We start from the raw sequence: 16592 nt of genomic DNA, 5'->3' as shown, positions 1-16592 counted from the left end.
AAAATTAACCGATTCTAGACTAATTCGACTCAACATTTCCAAAACACGTATAATTTTTTGGGAGTAATTCGTATAAACTATGCTATAAACAAAAAATTATAGGATTACTTACCGAGTGTGTACCGTTCAACTATGCCGTTGCTTAAAGCTGGTTTTCGTTGCAGAACAGCTCATGAAACGGTGGCCGCGATTTCTAATAACGAATTTTTCGCAGAAAAATAACTTGATGTTTGGAGACATCATTAATATAAATAATTTTTATGGCCGTTGAATAAGAAGTGTTTCTTTCACAAGAAATGTATAAAATTAGTGCTGTATTAGACTTACGGTACCTAATTTACATACTGTACAGACGATAATAAACTCAACTTACTAGCCTAAAATCTCCGTAGCGTGTTGCCAGGCGGCAGAAAGCATATATATAATTATAATAAAGTTACAATAAATTAAGTTAATATATAATTATATATACAGTACCTAATTTATATATAATTAATATATAATTATATGTACAGTACCTAATTTATATATAATTTATATATAATACTAAACAGACGATAGCAAACTCAATTTAGCCGCTCCGTAGCGTGGCGCAGGGTCGGAGGAAAGTAGTTCGGCTGCTCATCCACTATTGGTCCAGACTCTATCAATCTTGTCGCGAAACGACGTTATAGGAGGTACTTTATACGAAAGTTGCTACAATTTTTTCGCTACGTTATAGGGGGGTCGACTGTACTGTGTGTCGCTTTTGCGGTTTGTCTAACAAACGTAACCTATTCCTCTGGGAGATGACTGTCACTGCTAGATGGCAGAAAAATCTGAAATGGTGTGGAATGCATTGTGAAAGGCAAGAAATGAATCTTTCCATGGTGAGATTCTGCATTAGAATGACTGTTTTTCATGGTGAGATTCTGACTTGCTCAAAGAAAGTACCAGCAGTGATTTGTTGCTGCTGTCCATGCTTCTGGAATTGCAGGCATCCCCATCCTTTGCTTTTATCTTTCTCTTCGGTGAACACTTTTCTAATTTCATCCACTCTCTGCATCTATTACACTTTTTTGCTTTACAAAGGAGACTTTGATCTTGTAACCACTTGATACATGTTTCCTTATCTTTGACTATGTCTAATGCTAGCTTAAGGAAGTTCATTTTCAAAATTGCTGCATAAAAAATAGAAAATTAAGCAGACAACACCATAATTGGAAGCAATGCCACCTAGCAGTGAAAATGTGCAAACGAAACTAGTTAATTAAATAACTTAGGTTAAGTTATTTAACTAAGTTAACTAACTTAAATAACCTAACTTAGTTAAATAAATAAAATAAAATTAAAATAAATAACTAACCTAAATAGAAAAAGGAAAATTAAGCAGACAACATTGTAGTTGCTAGTACCACCATCTTGCAGTAAAGTCTGCAAACCATTAAACAAAAAGCACTGTGAAAGGCAAGAAATTGTAAATATGATAACTTTCTTATTTTTCGTGTCCGGTCCAAAAGTAGGGTACCGTTGAACTCTTCTCAGTATCCTGAGTTCAGGTATATACTCAGTCCCAAAATTCCATAGGTGGTAATCTATAGTACAGCCAAAATATGAACTCAGAAAAGTATTAAGAATTATTGTATAATAATATAATCACATTTGGTGCATTAATTGGAAGCCATAAATGGAAATTTAAACAAGATACTGCTTTCATTCATACCTCAATTTCAACAAAAAATTGGTTTAAAAAAGAAAATACAGTGGGTGATCGGTTAACGAACATAATCTGTTCCAAGACTTTGTTCGTTAACCGATTATCGATTTACCATAGGTCTTTATGGGAATTTGATTAATTCATTCTGGAGACCCCCAAAAATTAAAAAATATATACTTTTTTTATTACATTTATTCATATGTAATAATAAAAATACATATATACACTGTCTTGCATTTTTATTAGTCATGTTTTTTTCGTTTGTGGGGTTAAAGAATCTGTCCAATGTCGATTTGCTTTTCTGTCTTCTTTATGATTTTTCAGGAGTAATTAATAGCATTGTAATTGTAGAGATCCCTAGGCCTACTAACATCAACCTGGTTTGGATGCCATTTTAAGACCGTTGTTTTGACATTCTCCCACTTCAAAAAATCTTTAATAGCAGATATCAGCATAAATCTGCATTTTCAGAAGAAAATGTAAAAGAATTGTTTCTGTCAGAAATATAAAAGGCTGGAATTACAAGGGAGAGTTTCAAAGTTCAGGGGAATACTATCCGATCAGTATATACTGGGTAGAACGACGATGTCGACGTCTCCCGCGCTCCGAAAAGTTTTGAATTGTTGCCTGAAGACAAAGGAAGACCAATCGGTATTTGTTATTTTACATTGCTTCTTCTTGTGTTTGTTCACTGAAGTGTTCGTTGCCCGATCATAAAAAATTTTAGCGAAATTGTCCATTATCCGATTTGTTCATTAACCGGTCACCCATTGTATTCATGTAATTAACTGGCCTTCATGTAGTCCAGATTTAAATCCCATAGAAAATTTATGGGGGATTTTAGAATCCATTGTTTATCAAAATGGGAAACAATATGAATCTGTAAATCAATTGAAAATTGCAATAATTAATATGTGGGATGAAATTAAGGATGAAGAACTAAAAAAAATAATAAACTACATGCCTAACAGAATTTTTCAAGTAATTATAGCCATAGGGGGTGAAATCAAACACTAAAAGTGTTAAAAATAATTTTTAAATATATTTTAATGTAATTTTAGAAAGTGTGCCTATACTTTTGTAATACACCAAAAAATGAATATTTGTGAAAAATAAATTTACGCTGCTTTATGAAATGTAAAAANGCCGGAACTCGGGACCGTGGTTTATTTTGCTTGCCATCAATGAAGTTTACAAGGGAAGAATAATCCAAGTAGTTTCCCGTTGCTTTCTTGGATCACAATTTAGTTGAGAAGGTCGTGTGTGGACCTTTTTAGATACACTAACGACTAAACAAAACAAAAACAAAAACAAAACGTTATATAACTAAGGCTATACTCACAAATAAAAAAAAACGTCAAAAAGTGTTTTCTATAATTATAATTTTTTCAGTATTAACCAAATAACTTTAGTAAATCGAAACATCGTTTAAATTTTCATTTTCATTAAATAAATAGGGGCAAGTTTCTTTTAAAAAGACCTCCCGGAAGGCACTCCCTAGGCAGATCGCCCAAGTGTTTCGTTGCCATAATTAAACAAACATTAAAAGCTTAATTTTATAAATTTTTTCTGACAACAATGGTTCTAAATTTCCCGTTCAAAATGGTTTCATAAATATAAATGATGTCTTTGTCATGGATTAGGATACGAATAATGATTTACTCCTTTAAGCTGGCAATATGCAATACATTTAGCTCCTGTAGATACTAAAGGGAGTTGGAAATTTAGTGTAGTTGTGTTCTATAGAAGTTTCGCATCCGTATTCTAATCTTTGTCTTGCGGGCTTATTAAACTCTCGAGACCAAGATGACATATATTGTAACGCCTTAATAAGTTTATAATTATAATCAGGACCGTTTCGAATAAATTTGGGGTCTAAGAACAACGTCAATGTACTTAATTTCTATTGTATAAACATGACGTCTTTTAGTGTCACTTTCAATTTGGCACCTGAGGCAGTTTCCTCTATGCTTGATCTACCGTCACGGCCCTGCTTATGATGATGACATCAATAATAGCTTATAGCCATTATAAATTCGTCCTCGTCTGCAATGTGTAGCTGAATGGTGAGAGACTGATGTCAATGTATCTCGGTCAAACATCCATGAAACGTTTCGAATTGTACTCGAAACCGATCCCTCATAGTGGAAGTATCCGATATATTTACAGTCTTGGTATGTGGACGTCATATACAAAATTAGATAAATCCGTATTGTCGTCATCATGTATAAAATATTTATATATATATAAACATTTAGCGTGTCCTACATATCAAGTTTTAATAATGTTTTATGAAAAAAAAACCAAAGTTTCAAAGAGCTTCTAAGAAAGTAATATTTCTCTAAACTTCAATTTTAAAAAGTTTTCAGAGATTCTTTGTCCTATTTTTTCCAACACAACGTTACAATGATTTACTTAACCGATGATTAAGGTCGGTTTTATATTGGACAATCTATCGGATTGGATTGATAAAATAAGGCAATGCAACCGCATGGGCGATATACCAAGGAGGGGTGCATTCTAGGAGGACTTCGTATAGGAAACTTTCTCCAGTTAAGATGTTACATGAAGAAAACTAGAAAAACTACACCTGTCGAGCCCATTGGTCAGGTGCAACTAGCAATGTTTAGTGTTTTATGGACACCCTGTATCATCAAATATATCTTTTATTACAATACATTGAATATATCTACTAGATCAGTGGTTCTCAACCTTTTTTGTTGATGTACCCCTTTAGCCCATTAGTTGTTTCTCAAGTACCCCTTATATTTTTGTATGTAAATTTTATAATTATTACGTTACAGCCCTTATAACTGAGCACCATAAAAAACTGACTAAATAACTATAACTAAAAGTGAATTACTTATTTCACGTAAATAATAATAAATTTAATCCGGTACATACATTTATTTATTATTATTTGGCAAGTATGTTATATAAANGAAAATTGCAATAATTAATATGTGGGATGAAATTAAGGATGAAGAACTAAAAAAAATAATAAACTACATGCCTAACAGAATTTTTCAAGTAATTATAGCCATAGGGGGTGAAATCAAACACTAAAAGTGTTTAAAATATATTTAAAAATTATTTTTATGTAATTTTAGAAAGTGTGCCTATACTTTTGTAATACACCAAAAAATGAATATTTGTGAAAAATAAATTTACGCTGCTTTATGAAATGTAAAAAACCTGATAAAATAATGATAGAAAATAATTAGTAATATTTCCAGTAATAATTTCAAAATAAATTTTGAAAAAACACAAAATTTGTGATGTTTTTATACTTTTGTAACAGACTATGTATGCAATGTTATGATTAAACTGCTTAGATTTAAAAACTATTTAAGAATTTATCATCTTCATGCTACATTTAAAAATTTTTATCAATTTGTAAGACTTATCAGACCAGTTTTCAATTTTAAAGTTCACTTAGATTTTACTAAACCATTTTATTTTTGGTTTAATAAAATCTCAGAGTATCTGAGCAAAACTGTGATGAGTAAATGCTCAGGCTTGTATTTAATCAATTGATATGAATTCGAAAGATTATTCTGTAGTGAAAAGACTTGTTTTATATATACAGTGTTTATAAGGGCTTTACAGGATGTAAAGCCATTATAAGCCCACTAACCGACAAACACAGACAGCCACAGTTATAAATATATTGTATAATTATAGTAAAGTGACTACAAAATTAGACTGCTAGCAGTAAAAGTCAGAAGTTGGCACTTCTATCTCAAAAACAATGCACGATATGAGGAAAAAAGTCAATTACAAAGTTGTTGGGCATAATGAATTTTGTACAAAAGGACACTTTGCATACATGAATGTGATTAGAAAGCATAAAATGCTAATGTTTCTTGACAGTAAAGTATGTATTTCTCATGTGTTTATAATTTGTGTATTTTTCATTTTTCTTTGCCTTTGTGTTGATTGTTTTTGTGTGTTTTCTATTTTACACTGCTCATATGTGTCAGTGAATAAGAACTTTATTATGCACCCTGTACATACAAATTCTAGAAAGATGATATTCTGTTAGCTTGATAAAATTGTAACAAGTTAAATTAAATTTTAAATTTTTATTCTTATTTTTCTATTGTGTAATGTACGTAACAGTGTGCCATTGTAGGTTTATTGACTACAGTAGAGCGTCGTTTATCTGAATCAATTGGGGACTGGGGTTGTTCGGATAACTTATTTTTCAGATAATCGATTATGTACGAAAAAAATATATTAACCTGTCCCGTGTTGAAATTTTTCTCCGATGTGTGTCGCTTCACGTTGAATTTTTGTCAATGTTAAGCCTAGCGTAAACTTTTTAAAATAATAGTCGTGGCTATTGTATCGTTAAAAATGATTTCTTTGTTTTACAAACGAAATAAATACATTGAAAAATATAAAAACAAATAAAAATTATGCTTTAGGCCAACTGGAGTTCTTTCAGATAACCGACGTTTCAGATAAATGATGCTCTACTATATTAAACATTTGTTGACCAGTAAAATTAAGTCTTAAACTAATTAGTCTGGAAATGAAGATTGAGCAGAGATTTGCAGCGTAACTGATAGCACCTGTACTATGGTAAACAGGGAATGCAGATTTGAGTCTTGCTCTGCTTCATTCTTTTCTTCCAGAATAGTCTAAATTATTTATTTCTAATTATCAAATTTAACATTAGATGACAGATTAACCACTATTTCTAGTCAAAATTGCTTAGTATCTTAATAATTACCAGCTGTATTATAGCCTGATAAGATCCAGCTGTATTGTTTGATCATAATCTATGAATTTAGTGATTATAAATAGTTATTCATAACTGTTCAGTCTTTATTTCATATGCAGAGTGTTCATATAGAAGATCTATCAGTTTATTGAAAATCCCACTTTTACATTTCACCTAGATGCCCTTCTTTTTCTATGTTGTTGTCTGATCCAATGATCTACTTGATTGTATAGGACTATATAGCCCAATAAAGCTGACACATTGTTTGGTATTAAGAATTGGGTTATTCTATGTTTGTTCTTGTCCAAAATTAGGTCCTTGGCAAGCTGTTCATCACTCAGATCCCCTCAGCCACAGTAGACCAACCTTTTTTTCCAAAAGAATAAGCCTTTCCTCCATCCTTTACCACAAATTTGCTGCCCTTTGTCTACTGTGCCTAAAGAAACTAAGATATTAAACAATTTGGACTACAGATAGATGGTTAAACCTTCTTATTTAAAATTTATTGAGAATCTTCTAGAAGAAGTAATTGATCCAGAGAGAGACTTGAACTTGCAACTTCTACTTACTGTGTAGTTGTGCTTACAATTACTCTATTCCAACCTTTGCTTTCAGATTATTAGCACAATCTAGACTTAGTTTCTTTTATGGTTGGAATATTAAAGTTCTTTGATAACCCCAATATCTATTTCTTCTCTATATGTTCATGATGCATGCTTGCTCATCATGTCTGATATATTGATGTGCATTTACCAAGAGTGAAACGCATACATTTGTTTATGTAATTACATATGCTGTATGTAGAGCATATGTACATACATTTGTTTATGTAATTACATATGCTGTATGTAGAGCATATTTTATAAGTGACTGCATAACAAAATTAATCTTTGCTTATGTATAGAGACTTGATTCATTGTTCTTGTATCAGTGCTTGTTGTAGACAATTTGAACATCTCATTTAAGTTTAGTTTATTGTAAAAAATGATATGTTCCTCTATAATTGAAATTTAAATTAAGTGACTAATTTGTTTAGGTAATCACAGTTGTGTTCCAAATGCAGAAGCTACATTTCCATACAGCAATTTTGCTTTAGTAATGGAAGCCATCAGAGATATAGAACCTGGAGAGGTTAGTTCCAGATTTTTAACTTAGTAATTTTAATTTTTTAAGAAATTTTATTAGTTTAAATTTGTATTTTTTTAATTTACTTAACTATATATTTTTGATATTCAAAGTAATTTCTTATAATTTAATCACATTAAAATATGCATACAATTTACAAATGACTGGTATCATTCTGTGGGTGATAAAGTAGAGGTAGCTAGAATGAGTTTATCAATATAAATAAACTAACTATATAAATACCAGTGTGTTAATCACTATACATAGTGTAATTAACAGTATATTTCCATGGTGGTCAAACTATGGCTTGATAGCTGCAAGTGGCTCTTCTAGATTCTTACTGTGGCTTTTATGCACCATACACAATTTCTTTTTATAAACTTAAACTTATATATAATTAATATATATAGTGTTCTAATAGAGAATGCAACTCTTGTGTATTTCCAAGTGATATATGGCTTCTTGAACGACAAAGTTTCGTCACTCTGATATCGAATAATAGCTGCAGTTACATTTGTTGAAGTGCATGCTATGTTCTTGTTTTTTTATATTGAAGTTGGGGAGTTTTGTTATAGTCAAAAAAGTTTAGGTTCTTGGTGCACTTGTGCTTAGGAAAGCTATTCCTAAGCACAAGTGCACCAAGAAAGTGAATAGATTTCCTAAAACCTCAAACATGTTGAGTATGTTGCATAGTACACACTCATTAAGGGAATAGTTGTACTGAACCTGTTTGTGTCTTGCAATATCTTCAACACATCAAGCTAGTTTATGTAACTCAAAAGCACTCAGGATGGATTCTATTATTCTCGACCAGATGGTCTTTCTTACTTTTTAAATACAGAAGTCTAATCTAAGTGAGATCTTATTATAGTTTAAAATGAGATACTATGAGAGTTTATTTATTGGATTCAAATAATTTGGTTTTAGCTTTAAAGGTTACATACATCAGTAAAAATATAGAAATATTGAGAGGAATTATATTAACCAAAACTATGGACAGCCAGATTCAACAAGTGGTTAACATGGAAATCTATCACTGTGGGTGGGACTGGATCAAAATCTTGGGAATTTTTCAGGATATGTTGGGCTCCACTGGTCGCACCATTGTATGCCTGACTGAATCCATTACTACAAAGGCCTTATTACTACATGATTATGGGGGAATTTTAAAAAATCCAAAAATCACATTTTAAAAAATTTTATAACCACCAGACATATTTATGATGATGCATTATGATGAAAACTGTAGAATTTTTAGTTTATTTTGCAAAAACGGACAGAAACAGGGGACTTATTTGATAGACGGGTGCATTGCTCGGAAGTTTACGCCACCTAAGGGATTTTTTTTTCTCAGAAAGTTGAGCAATGTGGTGAAGTTGCAAGTTGAAATACTAGAATTAGTAAACTTGGCAGCATATTGTTTGTTTTTCATATTCAACAGCAATATGTACAGTACATGGGAAAGCCCTCTGTGAGATGGTACTCGATTTTTGGAAACCATGGCATTACCTAAATGTAATGAAAGTATTATTCTATAAGCAAGACACATAGACAATGTATTAATAATATGGAGACGGCAGCCCAATATTTAACAATGCCAACTCATTTGGATTAAAAATAAAATTACAGCAAGAAAGTGCCACACATGCAAACTCCCTGGATGTTCTGCTTTCACTAAAGGGAGGGGCTGTAGCCACAGATATTTATAGAAAACCACCTTACAACCTGCTTTTCATACCATGGATGTCCCATGATCTAATAAACTATAAACTAGTAGCATTCCTGGCTATCATCAGAAGAGCCCACATGCACTGCATGAACACAGAAGATAGAATATAAGAGCTGGAGTACTTTAAAACAATCAGACACCAATTTGGATTCAAACCTCAAACAATAGAGAATATGATCAAGAAGTGCAAGCTAGATAAGAAAGAGGTTCAAGGAGGAGACACACAGTCAGAATACATAGTGGTTGAATAATGGCACCTCTATGCAATATAAGCAAAAAGATAGTAGTAGTTATGGGGAAGAAAATTACTTACAAAAGAAACACCACTATATACAGACTACTGAAGAATTACAGAGCTTATCAATCCAACACACATTTCAGATGTATATTAAAAACTACTGCAGGACAGTAGGATTGAGCGAGACCTATACTACACAGGCACTACTGGGTGGTCATTGACATCAAGGATTAACCACATGCCGTCTAACTCGAGTTATCTCTAATAGAAGTCCAATACGGGCAGTTACATTTTAGGATTCTGAAGCATTAAGATTCTAAATGAAAATTGTTCCTTAGGAACTGCATTTAAAATGACTGAAAATGTTAGAAAAATTAAAATTTACACTGCATTTAAAGGTATGAGTGGTTGTTTTGTAGTTTATGACAAATTCAGTTTTACTGTACAGTATAAACTATCTAATTTCTCATGAGTTACCCACACAAAAATAGTAAAAAAAAAAAACAACATACAGTCGACCCCCCCCTATAACACGGTAGATACGTTCCTGTTTTTATGAATCCAGCTTCTAGGAGTCCAGCCAGTCACAGCCCGGCTCATATGCAGTTTACAGACTACGGCTTTTTGAAAGGTTTCTTCCATAAAATTAATCGATTCTAGACTAATTTGACTCAACATTTCCAAAATATGTATAATTTTTTGGGAATAATCCATATAAACTATGCTATAAACAAAAAATTGTAGGATTTCTTACCGAGTGTGCAATGTTTGACCTACGCCGTTGCTTGTTTTCGTCGTGGAGATTGTCATCAAATGGCGCTTCGCATGCTTCCTGATAAATTATTTTTTTTGCAAAAAATTCGCTGAGCTTTGGAGACATCGTTAATATAAATATAATTTTTATGGACATTAAATAATAAATGGTTTTTAGGAGGTTCGCTGCTTGTTTGAGCTCAACGGTTTGTGCAATCCTGTCGTAACACGAGTCAGCAATGACATTTTACCGAATTATAAGAGTTTTTTTAGTGTGTTTGTACGAATACTGTCGCAACTTTTTTGCCATGATATAGGAATCTGAACTATAGGAACCCGTGTTATAGAGGGATCGACTGTACATAAGTTATACAAAATATGAAGTATATTTTTAGTTTGCTCTTATTTATTTTACACATTTGAAGTCTAAGATAATTTGAATTGTATTTCACAATATGAAACAGTCTGCCCTTTATATCTGTTGGTTGTAATTGCCCTTCAGATTTCGCTGGCAGACAAAATCAAAATGCAGAAAATTAATTTTTAAGTATTTTAATTGATAAAATTGGAATTGTTAAAGAATTTGCTGCAATATTTTGATTAAAATTTATGATTTTAGCTATAATTTGGCTTGTGTATTCTAGGAAATTCTTGTCTCATACTTGGACGAATGTATGCGCAACAGGAGTAGGCACAGTCGAATAAAATTGCTGAGGTCAGTCTTTGTCTTTAAATTTAATGAAATTTTTCAAGAAATTTATGTAATAATTTTTGCTTTTTTACAGGGAAAATTATTTATTCACATGCACATGTCCCAAGTGCGAGGCTCAGATGGACGATCCCGACATCACCAGCGACGATGACGAGAACATGGAGGAAGATAATATAGACCACTCGCATCAATGAATAGCTGCCTTTTTGCACCCTGCAAAGTTTCTTACATAGATTTTAGTCAAAATGTGATTTTAAAGTGTTTTGTCGTACAAATTATGCAATTGAAGTGCCAATGTTATACAATTCAAATTTTTAATTCATTCCATTCAAGAAAGTTACAATCTGTAAATATGCGTAATTTTTCATTTGTAGAATTTTCAGTTTACATCTCATCATTGTTAGTTTTTATTGTATATAAGCATTGTGTAAGATATATTTTTGTTTTTTAATACATTTTTAATGTATAGACCAATTGTTGGAATTAGTAAATATGAACATTTTTCTTGTTTTATTCTTGTGTTTTATTTATAGTCAACAATCTGGGGACTTCAGTTGAAAACTCCCAGAAGAACAATGCATTGGATACAGGCTTGTTTCCCCCATTGTGGATCTGATGAGCCTGCAGTAATCTTGGACAAAAGGTCCTTTAGTATCCATGATATAGGGCTATTGAAAAAAAAAATCATTTTATATACTGGTCAACAGTTATGGATTCCTGCCATAATTGACGAAATTCTAGCTGTCATAGCTCTGCATTGACTAATTAATTCCATCTACTACTAGAGTAGACTGGATTGGAATCAGAAGAAACAATTTAGATTTTTTTGTGGTCGGGTTTTTCCCAGATTTATTGGGCTCTGCTCCTTATCACTTGGCCACCCCATGATGGATATTGGGAAAACCTCATAGGGCTGACAGTTGAAAATGGAGATTTGGTGCAAGAACTATAATAAGCCAAAGATATATTCTATTTTCAACAGTGTTTATTATTATTTAATAACAATGTTTATAAATATAATGACAGACTGATTATTAATGATTGGATCCAAAGTACAAGAGAAATTTTTTAAAATGGTTCTGATAAAAAAAAATAGCACAAAATTATGAAATTTGCCAAATCAATAACATTTGGTTTTTTTCCATGAATGTATCCAGCCATAAATGCATTTAAGTATAGTTATAAGGCAATATCTGTTTTTATTACAACCTTTGCATTCATAAAACTTGTGGTTGAGTTGATCAAATCACTTGAACCCTAGTAGTGTTGCAGGATCAATGGGCTGGCCACTTGAAGTTTACTTCATGTGTCCAACATTACATAATGCCAGTTTCCCATAAAAGTCCTCCCAAGAGATACCCTCCTTTATAGATTACCCATGTTATATTGCCTTATACCATTAAAACTTCTTTAGAGTTGCAACCATCTCATTTGAAAATGTATAGGAGATATGTTCTTTAATACAGCTGGAAAAGCAAACTGAGAGTCTATTTCATTTGAAATAGGCAGTTATCTGGTTGTTTTAAAGCTGCTCTACTAGGCAACACACCTATGTTCTAAATATAACTTGGAACAAATTCAATTTTGCTATTGTTTATATCATAATTATACATTTGTCTTCCATCTTTTATGATTTACCATTCTACGACTTGATTTAAAATACTTCCAACATTGCATGTTTTTCCAGATGACAAACTCTTCACATTCAGAATAATTTCAAAAGCTATACATAAATTGATAGCTAGATAATCAAAGCAGTTAATGCATGTGACTGAGGGACTATTTCTGATCAGATCCTCAGAAATTTTTGTAGATGGACCATCTCTTATCATTAGAACATTCTATCAAAGGTCTGGCAAATGATAGCTTGACTAGTTGATAGCTTTACTGTTTCCATACTACTACCTTTGTTTTAAACTTAAATGGTTTCTGAAAATAGTAGTATAGTTAAATTATAAATAACTCCAAACTATACACACTAATAAATTATTTCCTACAACATATTTTATCTTACAATTATTAAAATCTTATCCTTTATAATGGTATGATAGTATATTCAATGGCAGAATGAGGGCAGATGGTAATTATACAGATCTAATTTCAAATATGTTTATTGTTGTGAAGTACATCTGAAGAACATAAACCGATGCACATGCTCTTAGCTAAAAATTCAATATAAATATGTAAAAATCATATATTTTCCAGAATGTTTGATTTATTTAAATTAATAAAACTTATACACATCTCTACAAATTAAATTTTATGCACAAACTATTCCCAAAATGGCAAATATGGGCAAGTAATTTAATGTCCGACTCAAGGTGACCCAAGCTTGCTTCCGACTATAAACACTGAGGCTTCAGGAGGAACACGAACATAACAAAATCTACTTTGAGACTGTAAGAACCAGATCATTATTCACAATGTCCTTCTTACAATGTTATACATCTAAAAATATATAAAATTTATAATATTTATTTGTAATATATATGTTATAATATAACCTGTATTACTTCAAGTATGATTAAAGTATGTAGCAAAATATGCTACATTTTACATACATTCATTAATATATCCTGTCAACTGATTAAAAGATGTTAACACCTTTTAATCAGTTTTTAAATTATATACATAAATTATATTTTTACCTTTGTATTTTATGTTTAAAGTTTATTATAAAGAAAGCTATAATAATTAATATAGGTCTTCGTTATTTTTCAATACTCTCACTTCATTAATTAAATACTAAATACAAACATTGATTCCAAATTTCCAACAGATATTCAAAATTCAGAAAGTAAATGTGCTTGTCACATTTCTGCTTTCTTATCTCTAACACTGACATATATATTATTCCTAATATAAAATCTAAGGAATTTATTTGCCCATTCCTCTCCAGCACTATCGATCCCAATGCGTTTACTCCGAACGATGTCCTCGTCACCTATGTCTTCGCAGTCTTCCGCCCATAGTCTATCACTAACGGTCATGTCATCTTTATTTAATAGTTTTGTCACATCTAAAGCCATGCATAATTTAGAGGGTCCGTTGCATAATTCTTTATTTTTTAATTCTTTTCCGTTCGGTCTCTTTTTAGTCCGGTAAGCTCTCATGGTCTCGAATCCCCATAAGGGCTCTAGCGATCTTATTAAAACAGCAGCACCTTCTCCGTCACTCGAAATATTGAGACAATAGTACATTCCATAAATCGTATAGACGTAAGCCGTGCCAGGTTTCATAAACATGGCTTCGTTCCTCTGCGTCTTCTTCCCTTTATATGAATGACAGGATTTGTCTTCAACACCGACATAACTTTCCGTCTCTACAATCTTTCCTTTCAACACTTCTCCAGTATCCAGTTTCCTACATATCACCTTTCCAAGTAATTTTTTTGCCAAGTCTTCACATGGAATATTATAAAAAGAATCTTTTAGTCTGGAAGCATTGTTTTTTAACTGTATACTTGCAGATTCAGTCTCATTGTTTGTGAAATATGGACTCTTACTTACAGAAGCATCAGACACATTTGAATTAGAGGTTACTTTTCTTTTGACACTCATTTTGACTTTGTCATTAATTATATGAAGCATTAAACTATGCACCTAGCAATTTACTCTTTATATTATTGTTTTGAGGTTCTTTATATTATATTCTTAGTAACTTGAGCACATTATAAAGCTCTCAATAGTTGCATTGTTAGCATTCTCTCACTTGATAGATCTATTTTTCACAATTCTTCCTTTTAAAACAATTCACATAACTTATAATGTAATAACTTATAATATTTACATTGTACATTATTAAGAATCGGTTATTATTCAATCGCAGCCATGAATTACATCTTAAAATTCATTTATGTTAATCAATTTTAACGACACCGAAAGCAATCAACATGTCGACAGCATGCCATTGTTTACACCCGTTCTAACGCCCTCTAGTTTTTAAAATTAACAATACATTTAATAAATTAGTAACATGAGAATTATTAAATATTTTAATAATTAATTATAACTTATAAATAAGCATTTAATTTTTAGTATATTAATAATTTTTTTTAATTTTTATTACTCTTATAAAAATAATTAGTTAGGTCACCTATCAAGGTATTATCCAGTTATTATAAAATAATATTTATTTAAATAACTTAATTATTAATTATTGAAAATATTAATAAATTAATTAACAGTTATTTTAATTATGGGACAAAATAAAAAGGAAAAAAAATAATCCTAACGGCAGTTTTGTAAACTAATTAGAGTCGCCATTTTGAATTTTGAAAGTAGTTAAGTAAATTTTTTGGTTTTTATGAATTTAAGAACATATTTAGGTTTATTAAATATTAAGATTTACGTTTAAATAGTTCTAAATAGTTAACATTTATGAAATTATATTTAATTTGCAGAATTTATGTAAAAAGTTATTCTAAAAGTAGGCCTAATTTTGAAATACTATCTTATAAAAAAATTCCACAATTTATAAATTATTATTGATTAAAAACTTAATTTTATAAACATTTAATTTATTTTAAATGGAAATATATTGATTATTTATACTGTATAAAATATTTCATATAGGTTTTTTGCTAAATTGCAGGTTTGAATGAGTTGATGGTCACGTGTCTATAGGAGTAAAAAAGTCAAAGGAACCGTTGGTGTACAGTACGTATGACCTTTCGCAAGATCCTTAGAAATCAGCTGTTTTCCACTTTACTAGAGACGGTTAAACACTCATAAAACACGAAAAATTCCATTTGCAACGACTACTTCCGGGCTACCTATATACTCTATACTAATGATACCAATATACTACACCTACACTACTACCACATTCCAAATATAAATGTAGTGTACAGTATAGAGTATGTAGATACCCCGGAAGTAGTCGTTGTAATGGCGTTTTGTGTTTTATCAGTTCCGTCTCTAGTAAAGTGAAATCAATGATGTAGATGTAACCCTTCGACCATTGATTCAACCTATGGTCTACACCAGTGTTTCCCAACGTGGGACCCATGCCCCACTGGGTAGCAATTGGATCATTAAGGGGGCAATTCGAAAATGGACTCGTCTGGAGTTAACCGTATAGACGCTGTATATGTTAGGGGGGCATAAGAATTTTAGACAGGCTTAGATGGGACATAGCACAAAAAAGGTTGGGAAACACTGGTCTACACGAAACCCTTCGCTATATTTCGCGAAGAGTCATTGATTCTTTTGACTTTTTTATTCCTTTGGCATTGGGTCTACAGTAGGGTTTCTGAAACGGGATTCCGGGATCCCGGTTGTTTTTTTAACCCGGGAAATTTTTCTTATCCCGGGAAATCCCGCAAATTTCTTAAAAATTCACTTTTTTTCTTATTTTGTGTTAAGGTTGAGGAGTTTTGCAAATAGAAAGCATAATTAACTCATTCACTGCCAGAATACATTTGTATTTATTAATTTTAAACCTACCTATTAGTTTTTTTAAATTTTTGCTCGTTATAGCATGTCACAAATGGTCAATAATCAATATATAGCTTATTTGTGGCATGACTATAAAAATTCTTTACTTGTCGGAACCTGTAATATCTGGAATAATTGTGCTTACGCTGTCTTGAGTTTTAACCATGCCCAG

At 31.5% G+C, this 16592-nt stretch overlaps 3 protein-coding genes across 3 annotated transcripts in view; 2 read left to right on the top strand and 1 right to left on the bottom strand.

The window, feature by feature from the left end:
• Window positions 1-12100, top strand: part of LOC111621103 (SET and MYND domain-containing protein 5-like) — a 40103-nt gene extending 28003 nt beyond the window's left edge. The window contains exons 10-12 of the mRNA XM_023363171.1: window positions 7462-7556; window positions 10915-10985; window positions 11056-12100. Of these exons, the coding sequence (XP_023218939.1) occupies window positions 7462-7556; window positions 10915-10985; window positions 11056-11176 (287 nt within the window). The 3' untranslated portion in view covers window positions 11177-12100. The remainder of the gene's footprint in view (window positions 1-7461; window positions 7557-10914; window positions 10986-11055) is intronic.
• Window positions 12101-12161: 61 nt separating this feature from the next.
• LOC111621104 (probable DNA-3-methyladenine glycosylase) lies at window positions 12162-14891 on the bottom strand. The gene has a single exon (XM_023363172.1). It carries the CDS (start codon window positions 14570-14572, stop codon window positions 13793-13795), a length of 780 nt encoding a protein of 259 aa, XP_023218940.1. The 5' UTR covers window positions 14573-14891; the 3' UTR covers window positions 12162-13792.
• Window positions 14892-15190: 299 nt separating this feature from the next.
• The window catches only part of LOC111621102 (inactive rhomboid protein 1-like), a 43848-nt gene continuing 42446 nt past the window's right edge, over window positions 15191-16592 (top strand). The window contains exon 1 of the mRNA XM_023363165.1: window positions 15191-15264. The gene's annotated coding sequence lies outside the window, so the exon portion shown is untranslated. The remainder of the gene's footprint in view (window positions 15265-16592) is intronic.

This window comes from Centruroides sculpturatus, unplaced genomic scaffold (assembly GCF_000671375.1).
Source record: "Centruroides sculpturatus isolate CEXI.00-Female unplaced genomic scaffold, Cexi_2.0 scaffold294, whole genome shotgun sequence".
NCBI lineage: Eukaryota > Metazoa > Arthropoda > Arachnida > Scorpiones > Buthidae > Centruroides > Centruroides sculpturatus.
The sequence above is the reverse complement of the archived record's forward strand: the minus strand, read 5'-3'. Positions and strand labels throughout refer to the sequence as shown.